General features: G+C 36.6%; 1 protein-coding gene across 1 annotated transcript; it reads right to left on the reverse strand.

The window, feature by feature from the left end:
* Nucleotides 1–1861: 1861 nt before the first annotated feature.
* Nucleotides 1862–2533, reverse strand: LOC118838752 (60S ribosomal protein L9). Its single transcript, XM_036746116.1, has one exon. It carries the CDS (start codon nucleotides 2515–2517, stop codon nucleotides 1939–1941), a length of 579 nt encoding a protein of 192 aa, XP_036602011.1. The 5' UTR covers nucleotides 2518–2533; the 3' UTR covers nucleotides 1862–1938.
* Nucleotides 2534–25943: the final 23410 nt, after the last annotated feature.

The raw sequence follows: 25943 nt of genomic DNA on the forward strand, positions 1-25943 counted from the left end.
TAGAGGATCAATATAGGTCAATTGTGGTGCTGTGCCATGATTATGATTAACACCAAATGGAGGATTGTGGGAAAGTTAGCTATTGTGCTGAGTAAGTCACAAGCCTTCAATTTAAAACCTTGTTTTTTAACCTTGAAAACATGACAGACGGCTGCCTTTAAAATGTTGGGGTACATGCTTCTTAACTTCATCACCTCATTTGAAATACGGCCCTATCAAAATACTTCAGGAGGAGCTGAGGTGGCACTAAACCTACCTCCTCAAGCAAACATGATCCAATCAAAATATCTTTGCCCTTATATGGAAGACATTTGATCCTGTTTATAAAAGCTTGATTGGGTTGGAATGCAACTGGCCCTCTCAAAGCTTTGTTCCTTGGCATGTTGAATAAACTTCTTTTAACTTGCAGAGTCTTCCTCTTTAATCAGGGATAAGGACTGAACTTGGATTTCTTTTAACAGGATGAAACCAAGACTAGTCCTCTCCATGAATTCAAAGAAGTGAGATAGACTTAAACAGCCAAAAGAAATGAAGAAAAAAATAGAGCAATAGATCTTGAAACCGGAATGCTAACCTAGTGTATATGAACTATTTAAAAATAGGCAATTTTGACTCAGATTCAATCTAGCTCAGCTCAGATTGATCTGGCCCACTGGCATTAGTGTCACAAATGCTCAGGCTCCTTAGAGTCTACCCCATATGGCGAGTCCTTAATGAAGTCTTTTTCCTTGGCTGAGAAGGCTTGAGTCAAATTCATTCAGCAGTACCCAGTGTGTGGTTTGGGGTCTCGAGCACCCCTCAACCCTAAACCTCATCATTTTGATTCCCCGAGACCAGGAATACTGCTAATCTCAAGTTCTTCTCCAGCCAAGACTGGAAGATATGTAAACCTCCCCCACTCCCTATCCCCTTGTAGCTTTCCAAGTACCTTGGAGGTGTTTTTTGGGCCTGACCTTAGCAGGTCCCAGTAGGTCAGACAGGTAGGAGGCTGTTTTGTACTCAGCCTGATGCTCTCAGGTGGTTCTCAGTCCAGTGGTTATATCAGAACTAGGCACAGCTTCTGAAGCAAGGAGGACATGGACAGATGCCTCATCCAGAAGTGTATGCCAGATTCTTTCAACTCTCTTCATGCTAGGGAATTGGGAAACTCCAGCAGGTATGTTCTTGTGGGTTTTTTGTCTTGTTTTATTTTCTTTGTCTCTCTACACTTAATCCTAACTTCTACCTTTACTATGGAGGAAAAGACTTCCAGCCCAAAAGCCCCGAATGGGTCAATCCTTTTCAGTTCCTACAAGTTCACCTTTGGGCTGTCTCTTGCAAAACTGGGAAAAATCTAGTTTCTCTAAAGAACTTAGAAATAACCCCATCCTCAGAAAAGGTTGTAAGTTGCTTGTAGCTAGAGTTGCCCCATAAAGGGGCAATGGGGGTGAACAGCACGTTTTGGATGACCCCTTTCTTATGGCCCTCAGGGCTTCGGCCCCTCCCCCCTTGGTGACCCCTGCTCAGGTCCCAGTCAAGGGTCTTGTTGAGGTGCCTCCCTCTGTGGCTCCTTCCCCCGAAGAGACCCCTACTCAGGTTCTGGCCTAGAGGCCTACCTCTACTGCAGGCTCTTCAGTATCTACTACTGTGTGTCTTGCCCCCATGGCAGTCTCTGGAATATCTCCCCCACTGCCCTCTTCCCCTCCTCAGATGCCAGCTGACCTTTTCCCTTGCCAGCTGGATCCCCAGGTCTTGCAGTCCAATCTAGTTCAGCTGCTACCCCCCAGGTCCTCCCTCACAAGAAGCAAGACTTCTTATATCCCTCCCTAAGCCTCAGTTCCCACAGGGCCTTCAGGGCTTTTTCTTTTTTTTTTTTTTCAAATGATAAAAAGTATTTTTATTTTGACATCTGAATAAGTGTTGACTCCTCAGGACACGGCCTTTGGCATCTTTTTCAACTTATTCATCAGCTTGTTGCACTGTGCCTTTTTCAGAAACATAAATGCCATCCAAAAATTTTCTGATATCCTTGTTTTTGACTGTTGTGGCCTGTTGGATCAGGGCAGCTGAGTTTGAAACAAGTTCAATATCATTTCCTTCAAGAATTAACTCATCTTTTTGGGCTTGAGAAACAGCACAAGCAACACCTGGTCTCATGCGCACTCTTCGGATATATTTTTCACCCAAGAAATTTCTAATTTCAACAAGTGAGCCATTCTCTTGAATAACAACATTGATGGGGAAGTGAGCATACACAGACCTCATCTTGTAACGAAAACCCAGGGTAACGCCTTTGATCATGTTTTGTACATGACTACAGATTGTGCGCACGGTTGCAAGTTCTTTTCTATTTCCCCACCATTTGTCCACCCGGAGCCTCTTTTTCTTCTTTCCAAGGAGACTGAGCTCAACATTGATATGGTTGAAATCCCTACGGAGGATTCCTCTGGGCCCCTTCACAATGACTGTCCGACCCTTAAGAGAGATGTCAACATTTTCTGGGATGTCGACAGTCTGGTTGCTTAGAATGGTCTTCATTCTGGTAGCGAACGGGCCAAAGAGCAGGGCTTTTTCCCATCAGCTAAGTGCCTGCCTCACCGTGTGGGACAATCAGAGCACATGTTCCATTCTCCACTTCAGATCTCATTAGGGTTAAAGAGAAACTAGGGAGATACTCAGAAGACTCCAGTAAGTTTACTGAGGGTTTTAGGGATCTGTCCCTACAATTCGAGCTTTCTTGGGGTGAATTGCATATCCTCTTCTCCACCTCTTGTACTACTGAGGAGAAGAGGAGGATCTGGGAACAAGCCCCCAAATTTGGGGATCATTTGGCTAGCGATAACCCCACAAAATATCCCCCAGGTACAGCTGCTATTCCCACTAGTGATCCAGGATGGAATTATCAAAAGAGTGAGGATAGGGGAGAGACCATATGGTAATTTACCTGTTAGAAGGCCTAAGAGCAACATTTCAAAAGCAGATAAATTTTCGAAAAGTTAGGGAAATTACTTAGGGAGAAAAGAAAAACCCTGCCCTCTTCCAAAACCAGCTAGTAGAAGCTATTAAGAAATATACAAATTTGGATGCTTATTCTATAGAAGGGATGGCAATCCTTAGCATGTATTTCATTAATCAGTCTGCCCCAGATACGAGGAGGAATCTGCAGAAATTGGCAATGGGACCCCAAATACCTCAGGCCCAACTACTGGAGATGGCCTTTGGAGTCTTTAACAACAGAGACCTAATTGCAGCAGAGGAAAGAAAACACAGGGAAAGGGCTAGAGACAGAGAACATGCTCAATTCTTGGCTGCTGCCATGGCCAGGAAAAGACCCAAGGAGTGCCCCTCCAGAGTCTGGCAACTTGAGCAGTGGGGAAACCTGCTTTTGATGCCACAAAGAGGGTCACTGGTCCAAGGAGTGCCCCTCTAGGTTACCCCCCCAAGAGGAAGCCCCCATGATTGACACTTCCAGGACTGTGCCCAGCATGTGATCAGGAAGGACATTGGAGGAAGGATTGTCCCCAAGGTTTGAAAAGTGGTAGAGTTGCGTCCCAGTACCCTGTCCTCCAGTCTTCTCAAGACTCAGAAGGAGGGAAAAGCCTGGGGCATGGCAGCGCTCCCACTTTCTCCCCACCTCTCTCACCGAGCCCTGGGCAAAATTGAGGCCAAAGGTACGGTTACCCACTTTATTACAGCTACATTCTCTTGTCTTAAGTAATTACTCTGGCCCTACACCCCCTTCAGCCCATTGAGTCATGGGTATCGAAGGGGAAATTAAGGGATGTCTCCCAACATACCCCCTCCCCAGTCTACTTGAGGATCTGTTATTTGAACACTCCTTCCTTATGATCTCCTTTTGCCCTGTCCCCCTGATGGTGAAATTGGGAAGTCAATTTTCTCTAGTAAATCCTCCCACCTCCCTTTTCCCTGTGTTTAGCAGACCTCTTCATGTTTCCCCTGAGGTGTGGGAGACAGTGGAGCCAATTGTTTAGGATCAGGGAATTCCTGGGCAAGCTACTTCTGCCACCCCAGCCATAGTTCCCCTCCATTGCCTTCAATATCCAATTAAGCCCAAGGCTTGGGAGGGACTGCAACCAGTAAATGCTACTCAAGACCCAGACTCACTCCCTGTAGACTCCCTGTAGAGTGGGGCCCAGACCGGGCTAAAGCTTTTGAGACTTTGAAAGCTAAATTGACCACCACTCCAGCATTAGCTTTACCTAACCTAGAAAAACCTTTCACTCAGTATGTTGATGAAAGGAGAAGACAGGCTTTAGGAGTCCTAACCCAGTCCTTAGGACCTGACCCCAGGACAGTTGCCTGTTTTTCAAAACAACTAGACTCCCTGGCTGCTACAGCCATTCTAATTGAGGAAGCTTCTAAACCTCTAGTTGACCAGCCTTTAGAAGTTCTGAATCCCCATTGAGTTCAGAGCATCCTAGAAGCAGAGAGCCACCAGTGGCTAGCTAGCCACAGGCTCACCAAATATCAACCCTTGCTCTCAGATACCCCTGACCTAATTTGGATGTGCTACACACTTCTGGACCCCGAAGCAGTGTGGTACACAGAACAAGTGTTTAGGAGAGCTAGGTATGAAATAGTCATCTGCAATAACCTCCAGGGAAATTTCCCTTTCTCTATACTCCTAGACTTGCCTTTTTGGTTCTTGTTTGCTTAACCTCTTTGTCAGGTTTGTCTCCACCAGGCTCCAAGCCATCACCTTCCAGATGACTGCTCAGATGATGTACCCCTTGAACGGGACCCACTGAGGCAGGGACAGCTCTACACCCCTTGCCAGCAGGAAGCAGTTTCAGAAGCTGAGACCTTCATCCCTGACCCCAAAAGAATTTGGGTCCCATTCATTTGAGGGGGGAATTATGAGGTTTAGACTGTGGGAACCCCCTTGAACTCCACCCTGAATCTTCCTACTTGATCTGGCTTTTCATGCCCAAATAGCCTAGCCTAGCCTAGCCTAGCCTTTAATTGTCAGGCTACCTCTGGATTGCATTCTGACTGTTTCCCACCTTTGATCCTGATCAAAATATCTATACCCTAGCTCTGTTACCCTAGCTCTCTTATTGTCTATCATCTCTAGGTAGCCTTCAGCTATTTCCCACCCTGGAGTCTGACCTCACCCTAGGCAACGCAGTCAACTCTAAACCCCTCCTCTAGTCATCCCAGACTACTCAAGACCACCCCTCAATTCCTCACATAATCTTTCTGTATATAAGTCTCATCTTGCCTCCATGAAGGAACTCAGATTCAATCTAGCTCAGCTAAGATTGATCCGGCCTGCTGGCATTAGCGTCACAAATGCTCAGGCTCCTTAAGAGTCTATCCAGAATGGCGAATCCTTAATAAACTTTGTCTTTTTCCTTGGCAAAAAAATAGGTAATTTTGATAACTATTTAAATATAATTTGTTTTCTGTGTAACTCTGTGTTTTAGTTTATGCATTTAAAAATATCCTTCTGAGAAAGAGTTCATTGGTTCCACCAGACTGCCAAAAGGATTCACAGCACAAAAACACTGAAAACTTCTGTCCTAAAAAGATGCATAAATAGTTTACTGTCCTGTATGGCTTTTAGGTCTGCTGCCACATTTTCCCCACTTTCCTTGTGTTTTCAATAGGCCAAATAGTTTTAACCTCATCATATTTTTAGGCCATGTCCCTCACTTCCCTTTCCAATATTCCCATTTCAATATGGGAAATACTTCCCAATTTGAATTCTGGTTCTACTGGTCTATACAGTATCCTATTCTCTCTTGATTTTTACTGTCACTATTTCCTCAGATCAAAAGTTATTTTCTCTTCTTGCTTTTCATTTATATCCTATGTAATTTGTCCATCTTCTCTGTAAAGCCTTGCCCAAACACTCCTGTCCCCAATGATGTCTTCCTTCACTGAACGTAGAATTTATATAAACAAGAAGATACCAGGACAAGGCAGCCTATGATATGCCTGATCTTACTACCTGAGCAATAAGAGGAAGGCTTATGTAATGTATTTCATCTCACAGCACTCAGGAAAGCATATTTGAAATAGCAAACAATAAATATTTGATTTGAAGTAACTGAATACAGGAGAAAGTGTGTTGGCATCTCAAGAATAAAGCTTGAGTGAAATCTCTGATACTGAGTAGCCATTGTTACCTTGGTCCAGTCACTTCAAATTTTGTGAGCCTCAGGTCCTTTCTCCATGAAATAGGAATATTTTAGATAGCATAGTGGATAGAACAGTAGGCCTTGAATCCCAAAGACCCAAGTTCAAATATGGCCTCAGACACTGACTAGCTTGTGACCTTGAGTAAGCCACTTAATCTCTGTCTGCCTCATTTTACTCAGCTGTAAAACAGGAAAATAACACCTACATCACACGATTGTTATTAGGATGAAATGAAATATTTTTAAAATTCTTAGCATGGTGTATATCACATAGTAGGCATGTAATAAATGATTATTCCATTCCCTTATTCTCTTCCCCTTCCTTTCGCATAAGTCCTACCTCACTGGAGCACTGTGGGAAAATTCCCTGTAAGCTACATACAGCTACTGATGAAACTGGCATAAAAGAAAAACAGTGTTCTCTGTTCATAAGACCAATATAAATTTTAGAGGCTGAACAGAATTTTTGTTGATCCTATGTATTTTCTAAGGAACTTTCTTCGTTTAAGTGATTAGAGAGACTGGAGCCTATCCTAACCTTTTGCCTATCTTTCCTTGGAAGATATCTCTATCTCTTGTTAAAGATACTCTGTCAATTACTGCCAGAAATTCAAAGTACTACCCTCTCCTCTTTTCTCCCACTCTTTTCTTTCTTCACTCCATTTTATTCAGAAGTATCAATTTAAAGAACAAGAATTAGAATTTCATTTCAAAAACTATTACATCTTTGATGCTTATAGTAACTTATTTCAACAAAACCTCCAAGTAGCAAAGCTTTGTTGCTCCAACTACTTGCTTATTTTTGGAGTTGTTATTCCTGTGGAGAAGTTAAAGGGTAGCTTTATATTAACAGAACAGATTGAACTTGTATATCCCAAATGATAAAATTGAAAGTTCTGTACGCTGTCCTTGTTCAATTGTTTGTCATCAGACTGCAATGTCTTGTCTGTAATCCACATCTGCAGTATCTCAGCAGACTATCCCACCTCCTAACATTTTTCACTGCACATCAGTTTTCCTCACAGTATTCAGAATTCTCTCATCATGTTCTTAAAACTGACTTCCTTAGTTGCATTTTTCTGGATAGAAGCATATCAGCAAATTGAGGAATATTGTTTTTCAGGTTCATTCTGGGAAGATAAATTTAGTAATCTTGCAATCCAGAGATAGATAGACAGATATGATAGATAGACAAGTAAATGAATGAATGAATAAAGATATGTATCTATGCACGTATGTATGTGTGTCTGGTGTATACACAGATAAGTATAATCAAGTCAGGGTGATACATAGGAGAATTGGATTTGACATCCCAGGAGAGTCACAGAAACTCAATGCACGTATTTTCAGTTGTTCAACAGTTTAGATTCAATCAAGACAGACTACATTTACATGAAAATGCATGATAAAACATATTTACTTTTTCCCTTAAAAATACTTCCAATGAAGAAATGACAGCTAGCTTTGTCACAATGTAATCTATTTAATGAATCCTTATGGGAAAATGCAAAGCTATCTCAAAAGGAAAATCTTACAGGCTCTCAAAAAAGTAAATTGAATAATATCTCTCATGTTCAAATCCTTTTTAACATCCTTCAGAGATCTTAGTACATTGTTAGCTTTCAATATTAAATAGTAATGAGTTCAACCCTAACATCTAACAATATTCTTCCGACAAAAGTTAAACTCTAACTGAATCATTAGTCCAACTGAAGAAAAATACACCTTTCATGTTTCTTTTATTCCACTTGACTAGGATCTGAAAAATTTTCATTCCTTTCATAAGCTTGTTCATCACTTCCTATCAGCAAATTATTATAAAAACAAAACCTGGAGAAATCAATAGCCTTTACCCAACATATAAAATGTTCTGAAAATAATGGAAAGAAAAAAAACACCATCACAAGTCATCAATAATAAATTAGTTTGTCTACAGTAAAGTGACATCAGGCCAATCTAAGAGGAAAATACATTTTGATTATCTGAGCCTTTAAATATGATGAGAAGGAAAAAAGCACCTTCACATAAATAGCACTATTTGAGTGTATAACTGAATTTCCACCCCACCCTCATTTTTTCTAAAGTTTAGTGTCTCAATGTAGAAATAATTTTATGTGTTTTCAAGTTCTAAGTGTTAAGTCTCTTTTGCAAAAAGTAACTGGAGCCTCCATCCCAAATCACAGACAGGTCTAGGACCATGTCCTTCTTTAAAATAAGGTTTTATTGATGTTTTCTGTTTGTTATATCGCCTTAGCATCCCATATATTCCCCACTACCCCAGAGAATAATCACATATGAAAACAGTATTTTTTGGAAAGGGAAACAAAGCAAGCATAACTGATCAATACACTGAAAGAGTCAGAAAAAATGTGCAATGTGTAATAAGCATGCACCTGCCCCCTCCTCAAAAGGGTGGGTTGGGGGCGTCTTCTTGTGTCTCTTCATTTGAGCTGCACTTGTTCTTTATAATTTTGACTTTCAGTAGCCCCTTCAGTGGTTTCAACACCTTCCTGCCAGGACAAGTAGACTTTCAAGCACCAGATTTCCTAGGCCATATTCAATGTAAGGCCCCCATCTTCCTTCACTAATCATCCCTTCACCTACACAGGCATTTGTTAAGAGAATCTTCTACCTTCAAAGTAATGATGCCTAACTCTCCCCACCCCTTTTTAAAATTCTCCCCTTGTTTTTACCCATTCCCCTGTAGGTTTACCTCTTTCTGAGATCACAAAGGTCACCTTGCCCTCAATGCCAGCCCTTGATTTGACCAGACACATCACATACTCCTCCAATGACCCTGCCCCCCCTTTTTTATGTGCCCTCCCATGCTGTAACGTAGTCTGATAAAAGAAGCCTTCACTTGTAGGCACGGTGTCACCAGGTTCTGTCCATAATGCCTCCTGTCCACCTTTTCACTGTTACCTCTACTGGACTGCCACCTTCACTCTTGTTTCCTTGTGTATATTTAGAAAGAAGTCTCTTATTGTTGTGCTTGCCTGCTGCATTTATTTGGTCCTGCATTTCTGTCCTTTGGGCTGTTTGAGAAGCAAATAATCTTGTTAGTTCTGGTTTTCTTCCTAAAAATGTTTCAGATTCATTTTTATTATTGAATGTCCATATTTTTCTTATTTTGTTAAGATTTCCAGTATTGGTCACCCTTGGCTGCATCCTGAACTCTATTGCTCTTCAGAATACATTAGTTCATTCCCTCCTCTTTTTTCTAGTAGGTGCGGAATAGTTTTATTCTAATGTCCTTTCCTTAGTATTTGAAGGTCTTCCTAGTGATGGTCTGCACAACCTGTTTCTGAATTGAATTGTTCAATTTCACTGAAATGTCTCAGCATTTGTAGCTTTTTTTTGGAGGCAATCTGTGAACTCTTAATTAGCATTTCATTTTCTATGTCCAGAAGTTCTAGGCAGCCCTCTTCTTTTGTTTCCTTCATTATAGTGTTAAGGTGTTTTGTCTTGTTCTCTTCTTCTAAGAGATATATTATCCTCCTATGATCCTTAGGTTGTCTTTTCTCATTCTTTCTTTGAGATTAGTATGTTTGCTTGCATAGTAAGTATATTTTCTATTAACTTTATTGGTTTTTTTGCTCCTCTTCTTCTAGATTGTTCTTGGCTCCTGTGTATTTATGTTCCCAATCCATTGTTCTCTCTTTTGTTTCTTTGCTGAGGTTTGACACTGCAGATTCAAGGTTTTCTATTCTGTTTATAATTTTTGTGATGTAGGTCATAAATTCTGCTCTTATAATTCTCATTTCTCATTTGAACCACTCAAGAACTTCAGGAACAGTGTGTTATAGTTCTACGTTCTCCTCAAATTCCAAAGTCCCCTGTCTCATTTAATCTTGGATCATTTTCCTTCATTTTGTAATATTTATTCAGATAAACTTGTTTGCTAGATCTGGATATATCTTTCTATTATTTACAGCTTTTCATGTTGATGTATCTATTTATGTACAACATCTTTGAGATTTCTTTTTCCTGAAATCTGTGGAACTTTCAGTCTCCCTCTCCCCACTTTATTTCCTTTATCTGTTACTTCCTTATTCCCTCCCCTTTGTAGTTTCCTTGAGAGCTGGTTCTCAAATTGTTTCGACTTCCTTCTGTACTAGGCAATTCAGAGTTCGCCAGGTTTTTTTTTTAAATTCAATATTAACTTTAACAGCCTTTTTGCCAATTTGAATACATTCATAAGATGTCTCTGAGCACTTTGCCTGAGGCAAACCATGAGCTATGGGCAAACATCTAGAGGGCTTTTATGAAGGCAACCTAGTATAAGTGGTGTCTCTCCTGGTTTGGAGACAGGTTTCAGGGTACTTTTATAAAGGAGGAAAAGGATGGTGGGGAGATTTTTGTTACAAGGCTTAGTTCAATCAGGATTTATAGGCAGAAAGAAAACTGCTTGTCTCTTTGTCTTTTTGGGGGGGTGGGGTTTAAAGTCTAAGCCCTAAATGATTTTAGATAGTCAGAATTGGCCCTAGCTAGGTGCTATGGACATTTTCTCAGGTTTGCTGGAGTACCACACAGCATCTGGCATGCAGAGTGTCCTGCCCTGATAACCTGTCCCACTTGCTCTGTTTCTCAGTTCTTTGGCTTGGCACTGGCAGTTTAGAGGTTTGCAGCACTGGTGTTTCTAGGAGGACTCCCTTAATAGGTTTTTATTCCTGAAGAGCTGTGGCCAAGTTAGCTGTCTAGGCCTGAGCAAATATCTGCAATCTGAAGCTGGTATCTTCATGGCACTGGAAAGAGGGAGTGGGGATCAGGGTGCAGGGATGGATTTTGATGTAAACCTTTGGTCGTAGGTTTTGATGTAAGCCCAGGTCTTCTGCTATAGCTTTGCTGCTGGGAAGTGGGGGAGGTTTTCTGAGCAAGCTCAGGGTCAATGTGTGTCCTTTCCTGATACGCGTGTATTTTTTTCCTCAACCTTCTTTTGCATGCTGGGTGTCCTAGGCCATGGAGCTAGCAGAGGTTGTGTCATGTTTGGTGTATAATTTCTATTTTGGAGAGATCTGAGAGGTCATGGCTGTCACAAAATAGGTTTAGTTTGCCATCTTACTGGTAATATGACTCAGAAGATCATATGTGTTCTTTAGATTATGAAGTCAAAATATTGGAAGAATTGCTATGACTATTTCAGGCCCTTTCAGATTTCAGATGGGTTTCTTATACTTTGTTTCAGTATCAATGAGAAATTAGCCCACAGCTCATGACTATTCCTATCTTGACTAGACACATATTTCCCTTTACTTTCTTTTATTTGTTTGTTTTATTTTTAATTTATGGAGTAAAACAAGCATTTCCATAGCATAGTATAATTAAATATGATTGCACACAAAACTGCAAATCTATTCTAGACAACTTGCTATTCCTTTTAAATATAAAATAATCATGTAAATTTATTTTTTCTTTTTTTTCTTTCCTTCCCTCCCCACCCACTACAGAGATGGCTACTATTAGACTATATGTAAACACATGCACACACAAATATATACACACATGCATATGTACATACATATGCATATTACATACATATTATATATACATTACATATATACATAATACATACATATTATATATGTTGTGTGTTTATATGTATATGTGTGTACATACTACACCCATACACACATATGTGTAGTTATGTAACTTATATATAATTATTCTATACAAACTTCTATTTATTGCTTCTTTCTCTGAATGCAGATAGTGTTTTTCTTCATGTGTCCTATATAGTTAATTTGGAATTTTCTTGGTATTTTATAACATTCATTTTTAAAGCTTTGAGTTCCAAATTCTCTCCCTTCCTCCCTCCCACCCCACCCTCATCAAGAAGGCAAGCAATTAAATATAGGTTATACATGGATAGTGATGCAAAACATATTCATAATAGTCATATTGTGAAAGAAAATGTAGACAAAAAAATTCAAGAAAAATAAAGTTAAAAAAAGTATATTTCAATCTGTATTTAGACATCATCAGTTCTTTCCTCTGGGGATGGATAGCATTTTTCATCATAAGTCCTTCAGAGTTGTCTTGGATCGTTGTATAGTTTGGACATTTGTAAGAGTCAAAAATGAGTTATTCTCTTAATGTCATTCTTAAAAAAATTGCTGTTACTGTATACAATGTACTTTTGGTTCTACTCATTTCTCTCTTCATTATTTCCTGCAAGTTTTTCCATATTTTTTCCTAAGATCATTGAGTTCATCATTTCTTATAGTACAGTAATATTCCATCACAATCATATATGATAATTTGTTCAGCCATTGTCCATTTGATGGGCATCCCTGAAATTTCCAGTTCTTTCAACTATAAAGAGAACTGCTATAAAAATTTTAAAACATATAGATTCCTTTCCTTTTTCCCTAACCATCTTTCTTCTAAATTTAATTTTTTTCTTTCTGCTTCTACATATTCAGTTATCTTTTCTCTCCCTTTGCTCCAAGCACATAGTAATTTTAAGAGAAAATTAAAATATATAAAGAAAAGGAACCAAAAATTTATAGAGTATTTAGTGTTCAAAACAAATACAAATATTTCCAATATCTATCACAACATAAATCCATCCCATAATATATTGCATTCCAAAGTTCTTAAGGAACTTGGAGATAAGACCCAAAATTCTGTATCCAGAATTTTCTGAAAAAAAGTTTGGAGAACAAGAGGAAGGCAGATATTGTCATAAGTTTCACAAGGGAAAATGGAAAGACATTATCTCTACATACTGCATGTGGTTGATAATGACAAGTGGCAAATTATTTAACTGATTATTAAACACATGATTTTTGAGCCTTTAGAAAAGAATAACAGCCTTTTTTATAACCTCAAGATATCAATGAATTCATAAGTCCCTTTGCCCATCAATTCCTAATCACAAATCTCCACATCTTAGCAGACAGTTATTATGAGTTGCTATTTAGGGGCAGGGGGTGGCATGCATTAACAATGCTCACCCTTTTGGTAACAAGTGACTCAATACTTGGCTAGACTATATCCCAGATGAAAAGAAAAAGTGGGATGCAACATGAAGTTTGGCACATGTAATTTTCTATCATTGCTACAGACAATGGAAGATTATCTTTATGCTGTAAAAATATAGTGAGTAAAGCAATAATAGATTATGTGATCACAAGGAACTGGATAAGGTTCAAGACAAAGGAATCATCCCAAGGTAGACTAATTTTCATTTTTTAAATGAGTGTAATTTGGATAATACATCAAATATCATTGTATATTTCTTGATTTCAGCAAAATATTTGATTTCATAACATCTCTTAGTGATGGAAAAAGATAATATTTTTATGTGTACTTACAATCTTTTACAAAAATATACCTCAAGAGTCCAGTTAGTATTACTTGGTAAATTTGGTCCTGTATTATTCAATATCAATCAGTGATTGGGTCAAAAACATCAAAAGTAGAAAAGAATATATGACAAAACTTAGCAGAATAAAAAGAAGGCAGAATTAGGATTAAAATTATTTCAATAGGAAATTCAATTCTAGCAAAAATATAACTTAAGAGGGGTTAATACAAAGTTCTGCAATCAATTGTATGACTATACAATGCAAGAGAACTAGTTTTTGGCAATTCATTAGCTGTTGTGGAGGTGTAAGGCCAATAACACCAGCATGCAGGAGGGCTGCTAGCACAGGTTCTTTGATCTGCTTTTCTAAGGAAAGCAACATTAAGGGGTTTACAATCTCACTTTAATTAAACATAAATATATCATTCACTTAGTTCAGGGGAAAAAGTCAGGATCTTGAACTTCAGAGTAATTACAGACAGAAATTACAAGCAGAAATTTTATAAACAGAGCAAATAACACAAATCAGCAGACAGGGCTTCTGTCTGTCCATAGCAATACATACATAGTTACCAGAGAGAGAAGCGCCAGCATCCGGGTTTTCAAAGCCAGGGGGGCTCCTTAACAACTACGCAGAGTCTTGTCTGGGCAAATCACATGAACACCTTTCCAATGAGTGAACCCCCAAAGCAAAATGCTAACTTAAGAGTATATATACTGTTTCCAATCAAGGAAGCTTGATTCAATCAAAGACTCTTGACTCAAACAAAGGCAAGACTCAATCAAAGGCACTTCTGCCTTAGTGCTGAGAAGCACTCCAAAAGAAAAAGCAGCAAAAAGTTTCACTTTGCTTGCCATCACATTCATGTAGAATAGAACTAGGCACTTAAATTACAAGTTTCATATAACAGTGCAATGCGGTTGCTAAAGGCATAATACCAAATTGTCTTTATCATTCCTGGTATACAATTCTCCATTTACTTATTATAGCATTGCACTTTCCCTGACTGTTATCCATGTCTAGAATTAATCCTTCCTTCCTTAAGCTTCTTAGAAGCCCTTGCATTATTCAAGGCTTAGATCAATATCACCTTTACCTGAAATCTTTCTTGTTTTTACTCCTTCTTCCATTTCCTGGTGAACTTCCACTCCACTACAATGACCAAGTATGTATTTTTGTCTGTATTTATCTACACATATTGTCCTTTCCCACTAGATTATAAGGTCCTTGATGACAGAAAATGTACTCCTGTTTTTGGTATCCTCAGTATCTAGCATAGTAGGAACTTAAATAATTCTTGGTGTATTTACTGATTAAAGATAACACAGAATACATCTTTTTAAAAAATGTATGGAATTAAGCTTTTCTATATCATAGGACAATAAAAAAGATGATTGCACATGAAACTTCAAATCTACTATGCACAAGTTGCTATTCTTTTCAAATATATAATCAAGTTATCATGTAAATATCTTTTTTTTTCTTTTTTTCCTTCCCTTTTCCCCTCCCTAGAGGTAGTTACCATTAGACACTATATATCTATATATCTATATCTATATCTATATATGTGTGTGTGTGTGTGTGTAAAATTATTCTATACATTCTCCCATTTATCAGTTCTTTCTCTGGATGCAGACAGTGTCTTCACATGTACTTTATAGCTAATTTGGATATTTATAATAGACAAAATAACTTATTCACTCAAAGTCATTCTTAGAACTATATTGCTGTTACTGTATACAATGTTTTTTTGGTCGTGCTCATTTTGCTCTTCGTTGTTCCATGCAAGTCTTTCCAAGATTTTTTTTCCCCTAAAATAATTCAGCTCATTATTTCTTATAACACAGTAGTATTCCATCCCAATCATATACCACAACTTGTCCAGCCATTCCCCAACTGATGAGAATCTCCTCAAGTTTCAGTTCTTTGCCACAACAAAGAGAGCTGCTATAAACATTTTAGAACATACAAGTTCTTTTTCTCATCTTTTGAAATAGAAGAAGTGGTATTGCTGGGTCAAAATGTATAGGACGAGGTAATTTAATAACTCTTGGGGCATAACTCCAGATTGCTCTCCAGAATGGTGGCATCATTTTAAAATTCCAGTAACAATGAATTAGTATCCCAATTTTTCCACATCCTCTCTAACATTTATCACTTTCCCCTTCTATCATTTTAACCAATCTGTTGGATGTGAAATGATATATCAATGTTGTCTTAATCTGCATTTCTCTAATAATGATTTAGAGCATTTTATGATGAAAATTATTTTGATTTCTTCATCAGAAAACTATCATATCCTTTGACCATTTATCAACTGGAGAATGATTTATATTCTAATAGATCTGATAAAGTTATTTATATATTTGAGATATGAAACCTTTATCTGGTAAACTGTCAATAAAAAATTCCCCACAATTTTCTGCTTTCCTTCTAAACTTGGCTATTTTTGTTTTATTTGAACAAAACATTTTGAATTTAATGTAATCAAAATTATCCATTTTACACCTAACTTTGCTCTCTATCTCTTGTTTATTTATAAATTGTTCACTTATCCATAAATCTGATGAGTAATATGTTCTATGTGCTTCTAATTTTCTTGTCAAATCTCTATATCTAGGTCATATATCAATTTTGGCCTTATCTTGGTAAATGGTATGAGATATTAGTCTATGCCCATTTTTTCTCTACTGCTTTCCAGTTTTCCCAACAATTTTTTTTTTTACTAAACAATGAATTGTTATGCCCAAATATTAAGTTTTTTACACTTGTCATTATGTTTACTTGTTGCTGTAAATTGTATGTTTGCTGTATTCCATTGATCTACTTTTCTCTTTCTTGGTCAGTAACAGATAATTATGATAATTACTGCCTTTTTATATAGTTGAAGATCTGGTCCTGCTAAGTCTCCTTCCTTTACTCTTTTTTCCCATTATTTCCTTTGATAGTCTTGACTTTTTCCTAATGAATTTTACTATTTTTTTCTAATGCATTTTTTGGTAATTTAGTTGGGATGGCAATGAATATGTAAATTAGTTTGGTTAAAATTGTCACTTTTACTATACTGTCCCCATCTACTCATGAACAATTAATATCTCTCCAATTATTTAAATCTGATTTTATTTGTACAAAAAGTATTTTCTTTTTCTTTTTATAATTGTGTTTATACAGTTTTGGGGTTTGTTTTGGCAGGTAAAATATATTAATAGAATTCTAATGTCTTTATCATGAAAAGTACTCTCTGTGCTTAACTGAAATACACACACATATATGCACACATATATAATGTATATATATATATATATATATATACATAAATATATACATATATACATAATATCTGTGTTTGTGTGCGTGTCTGTGTATTCATTCCCGGTTACTAAGTGTTAAGACAGGCATTTACCAATTAGAATGCATTTAAAGATGGTCACTCAAGTTGTCAAGATGACTGGAAATCATATTATAGAATGAATGGCTGAAGAAACTGGGAACACATACCCTAGAATCATTGAATTTGGGCAGAACATGATAGCTGCTTATAGTTTTCCAAAAACAGGAAATTATATGACAATTTCACCTTGCTACATGAAAAATTGTTATTTCTAACAATTGTAACTATCTAATAATGTCCTGTCTTGTGAGATAATAAGCTCTCCATTACCAAATCTTTTCAAGCATCAGCTGAATGACCATCTATTATACATTATATAGAAAGGATGATTTTATTGGATGATAGGCTAAAGGATATGATTTCTAAAGTTCTTTTCAAGCCTAAGATTCTGTAAGTAAATTAGAAGACCATATATAATGTTGTATTCTTTTTATATACAAATTTAAATGAAAATACCAAATGAATACTCATCATAGAAAAAAAAACATAAAAATATGGTTTGGTAGCAAGTAGGATGACAATTTGATATTCAGCTACAATTCACATTAGCATAACCTTCTGTAGACCTGATATATTTTTCCCTTAATCTACCGTCAGTGCCACAACTTCGAACCAATTCAACGTCAATAAATCAGGAGTTCCAATTTCCCTCCTTTCTTTGTAAAACCAAAAAAAATTTAGCTTTTAAACCATTAACCAAAAATAACCTCACACACTTGGCCAACAATTCCAATATTTTTCCAGACCTATAGACCAGAACAGAAAGCTCAAAAAAGCTGGGTACTTAATCTGCTCTATCAATGAAAAGGGAAAAAATGTCTCATTCAATCATTAGTGACTCTAGAGGAAGGAAAGTTACAACCCCACTTTACAAAAACAGTAACTAAGATATGAGGCAAATATTTAATGTTTATACTCCATACACTAGTCTCCTACATAGGTAGTCACCTGATTTTATAAGTTTTTATATTTAGTGAAATATTATACTCAGTAAAGAATATACAGCTTTCCTTGGCTAACTCCAACCAACTTTTAATTTAACTTCTCTGCCAAGAATAATGATAGAATTGAGAATAGAGTCACTTATGGGTATATTTTCTTTAGTCGAGTTATTTTCAGAGGATACAATGTTAGAGATTTGTTTTCACTTTTATTATGAGCTATTTTTCTTTTCAGGCAATAAAAAAATTGAATAAGAAGCAGCATGGTATAGTGGAATGACAGATGGCCCTAGAGTTAGAATAACCTGTGTCCATGTCAAACAGCTGATACATAACTGTGATGCCCCTGGGAAAGGCACATACCCTCTCATAGCCTCAGGCAACTCTCTCCAACCACAAATTTCTTTAGTAGGAAAAGTTACACATTGGGGGTTCCCCTTTACCAATGCAATCAGAGGGGCAGAACAAAGCAATTAAGCAAACAGAACAGAATAAAAAAATCTATATATCTAACTTCCTGATTTATAGCTTCAGAGGCCCCTGTCTTGTCCTTTTGGGGCAGGACTTAGTCTCAAACATGAGATGTAAATGAAAATAGTTAAAGGTAGAAGTGGAACTTGAGATTGCTTTTAAAAAATAAGATTCACATCATCAATATCTCATAGTAATTTAATAGCTGGACATATGCAAATATAACTGCTCAAAAACAGAAAATAAAATAGCTGTTTATTATTATTGTTATAATTATTTTAAACATTCTTCAAAAACTAATTAAGATATAACCCTAAGAGGACCTCCCTAAACACACACACATAAAAACTTTTTAACCATATAAAGAAACAAGAATAACAGAAGTTTTAACTTGGTCCTAAATTTTTCTAAGATGTTTCAGATTTCCCAGACTTGCTTTATCAAAAAATCTAGAGATACTCTTAGTTAAAAGTGAAATGATGGAATATTCTTTTTTTTCTGGGTCATACTGTATTGGGGATCCTTGAAGAGTTTGGCCTTTGTTTCCTTTGATTAATTCAGTATCTTTGATTGAGTCTTACTAGGTGCTAAGCCCCAGGACCAAACCCCTGTCTATTAGGTGCTAAGCCTACGTTGGTGTGAATTGGTAACTAAGGTGAGGCTCCAGGTGGGGCCAATGAAGGGAGGTGTTAACACCAGAGTCAGTCATAGGAGCCTAAGTTCTGGTCGCTCAGATGATGTTTGATGACGTCTGAAATTGTATAAATGGAGAAGACAGAGCTATTTGCTTAAAGCTCTCACTCCTGGAGGCGCAGGACTCTGGGCAGCTGCTCTAAGGGCCTTCAGCCTGAGCTCAGATGTTGATGGTTTTCTTGGTAACTATGAATTATATTGGGTCTGCTTGTAATTTGATTTATTTGCTCTGAAGTTCAGGGTGCTGGCTTTTTCCCCTGAACTAAGTGAATGATACTTCTATGCTGGATTAAATTGAGATTGTTAACCCCTTATCGTTGCTTTCCTGAGTAAAGCAGATCAAAAGAAGCTGGGCTTGCAGCCTTCTGTGAGCTGGTTGTTGCTGGTAGCAGCAGCTGCTAGCTGGATTGTTAAAACATGTAATCAATTCTAACAAGTTTAGTAAGTCAGGCTCAGGATTAGAATGCAGTGAAGCACAGAGGGATCATAAAATTACTTTACTATTAAAGGATAAAAAAAGAAACATTTTCTACTATATAGAAAGATACTTAGTATTTCAAATAAAATACTACTACCTGCCTACTCCATGGGTAACTGGGCAAATAGGTAAGAAATGTTGTCATTGAAAGTAGCTAGTAAATACCCCTCTAAAATTGCCTTAGCATAAACTCCTTAGTCCTGTGGGGAGCCAATCAAATCCTGAGAACAACCTCTCTGCCCGTATAAAGGAAAACTAGCCCGGCCTCCATTGAATACATAATACTCCTGCTAGAATTTTGAAATTATTCTGTTTCATGTTGATTGGCCTTCATGAGGTCCTAAGTCTGATAAAGACAGAATCTCCTTTTTGATTCACAGTATATTCCTTAGCCAATTCATACTCTAAAATAATAGGTAAAACTTATTTTTCATGTGAATAAATCCAAAGATTAAATTTGGATGACTAAAATTAGCAGTGTCTTAGATATTTTTCTAAAATATTTTAACATATAAATTAGGATTGATCTTTTGTCTCAGTGGAATTATATTCTCAGATTAAATCTTCAATCATATATAGTCAGAACAGAAACTGAGTTTGAATAACAATTAAAAAAGTATAGATAGAAATTCAAATGGCTTAACCCAAGGGATTATATGATGGTAGAAATAACTTTCCTAGCCTATCTTTAATTCATCACACGGAGCTTAACGATTCAGAACTGTGTTCCTGGATGAGTTCTAATTAAGTTAATCATGTATGTAATAATTATAATTTATTTGAATGCATCCAGTCAAAGCTAGTTTCTAAAATACTGTAGGCTGGTAAGTAAATTATCAGTTCTTATACTTGTTTTATATTCAAAGTAGGACTATCTCCTCAGAACAGATCAGGCATATTTTTCACAATATTATAAGGAGCTTTAATGAGAGAGAACATGAAAATGACCTATTTTACCACATAAAATGTGTCAGTTTTGCAGAAGGTGTTCCCTAGAAATCAAGGATATCTAACAAGAGAAAACAGCAGTTAAAAAATATTGCTCATCTCAAGCCCTTATATACTTCTTTCAATACTGTATTCCATTTTTATTAGAGCATCCTAATTTGGCAAAAAAACAAATCTAAAACATTATTTAAAGTGGCATATCATGGTTTGGGACAATATATACTTTTGATTAACTTCATAGGATCTAACACAGGAAATAGCCCTAAACAGGATTCCACCTACATCTTATCTCCTTATTCAACAGATGGGAAAACTAAGGGCCGCAGAGGTAAAATGACTTGTTTAAGGCTAAACAAGTAGCAAGTATCAGAGTTGTCTAGGTCCTCCAATTCAGTGTTCTTTTTCTTACCCCCAGTAAAAGTTACGAGACAAAAGAAATTGGATAATCTTTATTTGAAAGTTGCTGCTCCAAGATGCTTGTCCAATAGTTAATGAGTAGGCAAAATTTTTGAAGAACTGAACCGTATCAATCTTGACTCTCTTGCTGTAAATTAAACCAATCAATCAAGTAGCATTTATTAAGCACAAACTGTAGTAGGCACTGTGTTTTGCCTCTGGGGATATGAAGACATCATTGTTATCATCATCATCATCATCATTATAATCTTGCTCTCTATTAGTTCTGTTCCTGGAGACAATATGTATATAAATAGATACCAAGCAAAAGCAAGGCAGTTAAATACACAGCATTTAAATGCAGAATTAATGTCCTTAGGGCAGGAAATATATAAAAGGTTGTGCTTAAGCTACATTTTGAAAGAAATGAGGGCCTTCATGAGGCAGAAGGGAAGAGGATTGCATTTCAAGTGTGGAGCTAGACACTGCAAAGGCACAAAATAGGAGATAGAATTCTAAGTGCATAGTTCAGGATGGCTTGTAATAAAGGAGATAAGCCAAGACAGTATGGTTGGATGGATCATTGGAGGGAAACATTCATGAAAACGACAACCAAGAAATAGTGTAGTCAAATATACAATAAACTTATATGGTTTCAAAGGTAAAGCTTGCAACAATTGGACTTTTTATCCAACAATTACTTGGGGTCTTTTCTCATCTTCTCTCAGTTTACCTGTTCAAACATCATTCTAATTTCTCCCTAATGGGAACCTCTCACTCTGGTTTCAGGATGTTCCACCCATGGCCTGCTTATTCCTCCATCTTTGTATTTTTTTCACTTGAGTATGTTTTGATGTTTCAAATACGAAACTAACAACAGATTAAGTCTGCTTTCTAGGAATAGAGCCAAATAAGTTCAGATAAGCTTTTCAATAGTAGGCTGCCATATGGATCATGGCATTTTTGGTCATGGCAGCACTTGAATCAAAGAAAAATCTGAAATTGTCCATAAAATTAGAATAAATGACTAAATCAGTCTATCATCTAGGCAAATATCAGTATCAGCTTTGTTATAATGTTTTAAAATACCCCCTTTATCATGTCGATTTTATGGTTCAGTATGTTTTTTATTGAACATTTTAATTCATGGATCTTGGTCAGATCACGGGTATGAAATTTACTTTCTTCCTCTTCCAACTCAAACTCCCTCTCTCTCGCCTTTATGACAATGACTTTTCTTCTTTAAGAAGATTTTTTCCTCTGGTTTCCTTATTTAGATTGTAAGAGAAGAAAACATAATTCATGGAAATATAATTCCTTATTAATTGGTCAATTAGAAGAAATAATAGCTATGCTACCTACATCTTAAAAATATATTTAGGTATTTTTATTGATCCAAAGAATATTAAATCTCTTATAACTATATGAATAAATTCTAATCTCTAATAGGTACATATTTTATGTGGACTTCATTAAGGACTTTATTTAGACAAACAGGAGCAAAATTCTGCCTAAAGCTGAATTGCATAACTGCCTAAAAATAGTGTTAGGAGATTTTATGGTTATTTTTTTCCCCCTTGCCACTGTGTGATGCAGCAGATGAATTCTATTTATAAATCCTAAAAATAAAGGCTAATAAAACTATCACTTAATATGATGTTCCTACTTTTAAAAAACAGTAAACTCAAGCACAGAATTAGTTCTAATTCAATTGGGATATGTATTTCTGTGACCTATATTGAGCTCCTATGTGCATACATTATTCACAGGCATACACATTAACCCATATTGATTTAATAGAGAGATATAGAGCTTCTACTTATTCAATACAAAGTTTAATTATGCAACTTTCATATAAGTTGATTAATATAAACTCTTTGCTATCATAGCCCTAAGGAAAACATAATAGTTAAGTAATGAAGGGTCAGTGTAGTTGAGCTCCAGAGTATTCAGTGTTAAGATTGACTTTAGTGATAGATCTAGGATTGGTAGACAGTAATTCCAAAGTGGATCAATAATAGGGATCCGATGAGGTTCTGTTCTAGGACATGAAATTCAGCATGAGTGAGAGCAGACCATTCCTACCTGGTAGATACATTTCAACACATCCTCCCCTTCCCTTTTCCTCTATGATCGTAGTGTTGCATTGGAGAAGTTGAGCACAAACACCGAGTAAGAGACCTGACCCCCAACTTTTTCCCAACTAAATTTGTATCAAGCTTAGTTTCACCTAATTTTGAGCTTATGAAAAAGAACCAAAAATAAAACTAACCCACAATATGGCCATCACACTAAATAGTTACTTATATAATTTCCTTCTTCAAATAACAACAAACATGATTTTAAAATGTGTATTATGTTTAGGAGTAATTATGTTAATGAAGATGGATTATGGAGTCAACATGCTATGTCCCACAATAATCTCTCTGTTCTCTGGCCATAGACCTTCAGTCAATCAACCCACAAATTCTTGCCTTTCAAACTTAGGAGTAAATAACAATCAAGGAAAAGCTGACATATTGTTATTGATCCATTGTGACTAATGGGAAAATAACTCATGTCCTACAAAACTGAGTGTCATTTGTATAATAACTTCATAAAGAAAAAAGGTTAAGAGTATTTATTTCATAAGACATAACTCAATACTTATTAAACTGGAAAATGACTACATAAATTCAACTTTTATGATAATAGATTTCTTCAAAATATGTTATAAAACTGTCACTATGTGATAGACATAAAGATATAAAATATGAACATATACAATATGGTGATATAAAAGTGACCTCACGTAAAAGAAAGGAAAGACTATAAAAATTCATTCCAACTTTAAGCCACAACTTTGTTTCATAGGCTATGTGAACTATCTGCTGGCAGATTCAATGTATAGGTTAAGAATCTTAAATCCTTTTGAACTGCATAGATCAAGCCAACATCTAAGACATAGACAGGCCAATATCCATCTTTCAAAAAATCAGTGAATATGTGTTAGTTATATTCAAATGTCTCAATTCGTTCAACCAAATCAATAAGCACTTATAGACTGTATTAGGCAGTGAGGTATTCTAGTCAACTGAATACTAGACTTGGAGTCAAAGCCTAATCCCAAATCTTGCCTCAGATACTTGTGTTTGAGCAAGTCATTTCATTTCTTTCAGCTTTCATTACCTCATCTGTAAAATGTTGGTAACAACTGCAGGGTAATTGAGAAGTGAAAATTATATTTACATACATACATACATACATACATACATATACATATATATATATAGACACATACACACACACACACATATGTACATTCACACATCCGCATGCACTCAACCACAAAAATAAACAAATAAATATATGGAAATTTTAAAGTTGTCTGGGGTGACTAGAGGAGGTATTTAGGGAGGGTCTTGAGGAGGAGTCTAAGGAGGATCATGATGGGACTGGGGTTACTAGAGGTCAAGGCTCCAGGAAACAAAAGAATGGGATTTTGATGGGATCAAGGGTGGGAAGCAGTCAGATGATAGCTAGGTAAAGATTTGGGCCTAGTGATAAGGAAAGGCTTATGGCCTAGGGGAAGGCCGGATCTGGTGGAAAGATTTGAGGAGAGTACAAGGGGGTTCCCAGAGGCTGTACCCCCATCACTGCCATTAAGTGGAGCTTGGGAAAGGACCTATTGTGGTCCAACCTATGACCTTCAGAGTGAACTGAGTCTAAGGTTTTGAGAAGGAAGGAAGGAAGAAAGGAGGGAAGGAATGAAGGAAGGAAGGAAGGGAGGGAGGAAGGGAAGAAGGGAGGGAGAGAGGAAGGAGGGAAGGAAGGAAGATTGCTACCCCTGCTTTTTTGTTTGTTTATTTGTTTAGCCAAAGCATATTAGTTTCTACTCCAGGGCCTTATTTGTCTTTCTTTAACAGGTTTCTCTAGCTCTTTTCAATTCTCAGTATTACCATCCCCACTATTCCTCAAGACCCTCTTCCACCCCACCCCCAATATACACCACTTTCACACCATGCCCCTTCCTTTTTTCTGGTAACTCCTCTTGAAAAAATATACATTGGATTCCAGTTGTCTATACCTTAACCAAACATTCAATGCCTTTAACAAAATGGCATCACTTTACCTTTCCAAAACTGTTTCACACTATTCTTGTTGATGTACTCTATGCAAAAACAAAACAAAACACCATCCTATAGCCCTGGTCATATTCCTTCTCACATCACTACCCTCTCCCCTCACTGAAACTTTCAAAAACTCTACTCATGTCATTTATTTTATTCCTGGAAACCTCTGTATATCTCCCTCTCTGCTCTGCCTTTGCAACCCATCCTTTCAAACCTAACTCAAATGAGAAATCCTAAGTCAAGTGAGAGATTCAAGATGGGCCAGAATCCATTTTTTTTGTTTGTTTTCTTTTTGCACCATCAGTTGATAGTAACATTTGCTTCTAACCTTACATAGCATATCTTTCCTACTTCTGTTATGCTATACTATTCATGAATTATAACTATTCCTATAGGTGCCAAATTTCCCTGCTGGACTGTAAAGTCTATTATGAGGGATAAAACTATATATCTTGTTCACTTCATGTTCAGTATTCTGCAAAAGGCTGGTGTTTAATGTTTGCCAAAGTGACCTGACCTGGATGTCGGGTTTTAAAATGGAAACAGGAAACCACATTATCTATATGCTGTTTCATTTCATCCATAATGAATGATATATAATATATGCATATATATATATACACATACACATATATGTCTATATATATGTATATATATATATATATTTTCCCCAATGAATATCTATCTATCTATCTATCTATAATTTCCCCAATGAATCCTGAGTCTCAGTAACCTTTACGTAAGAAATCCCATCACATGTCACATTATCATTGTAGTTTAATTTCTTACTAGTTTTTAATTTACTCTACAATTATAGAATCAAGGAATGTCATATATGGACATTATTTTCATCACAGTTCCTTTATATGTCACCAAGACAGTTTCTTTAACCACCAAGACATATCCTTTAATGGCTAATAACTCAGATTCTTTTTAAATGATACTGCATAATTAAAATCCTTGAAATAATAAAATAATATTGTCTTTTTAAAAAGGAAATATAAATAGAAAAATAAAATAAAAGGTGGTCAATTATTCTTTTGAACTATTTTCAATGGAA

Source organism: Trichosurus vulpecula, chromosome 2 (genome assembly GCF_011100635.1).
Source record: "Trichosurus vulpecula isolate mTriVul1 chromosome 2, mTriVul1.pri, whole genome shotgun sequence".
Classification (NCBI taxonomy): Eukaryota; Metazoa; Chordata; class Mammalia; order Diprotodontia; family Phalangeridae; genus Trichosurus; species Trichosurus vulpecula.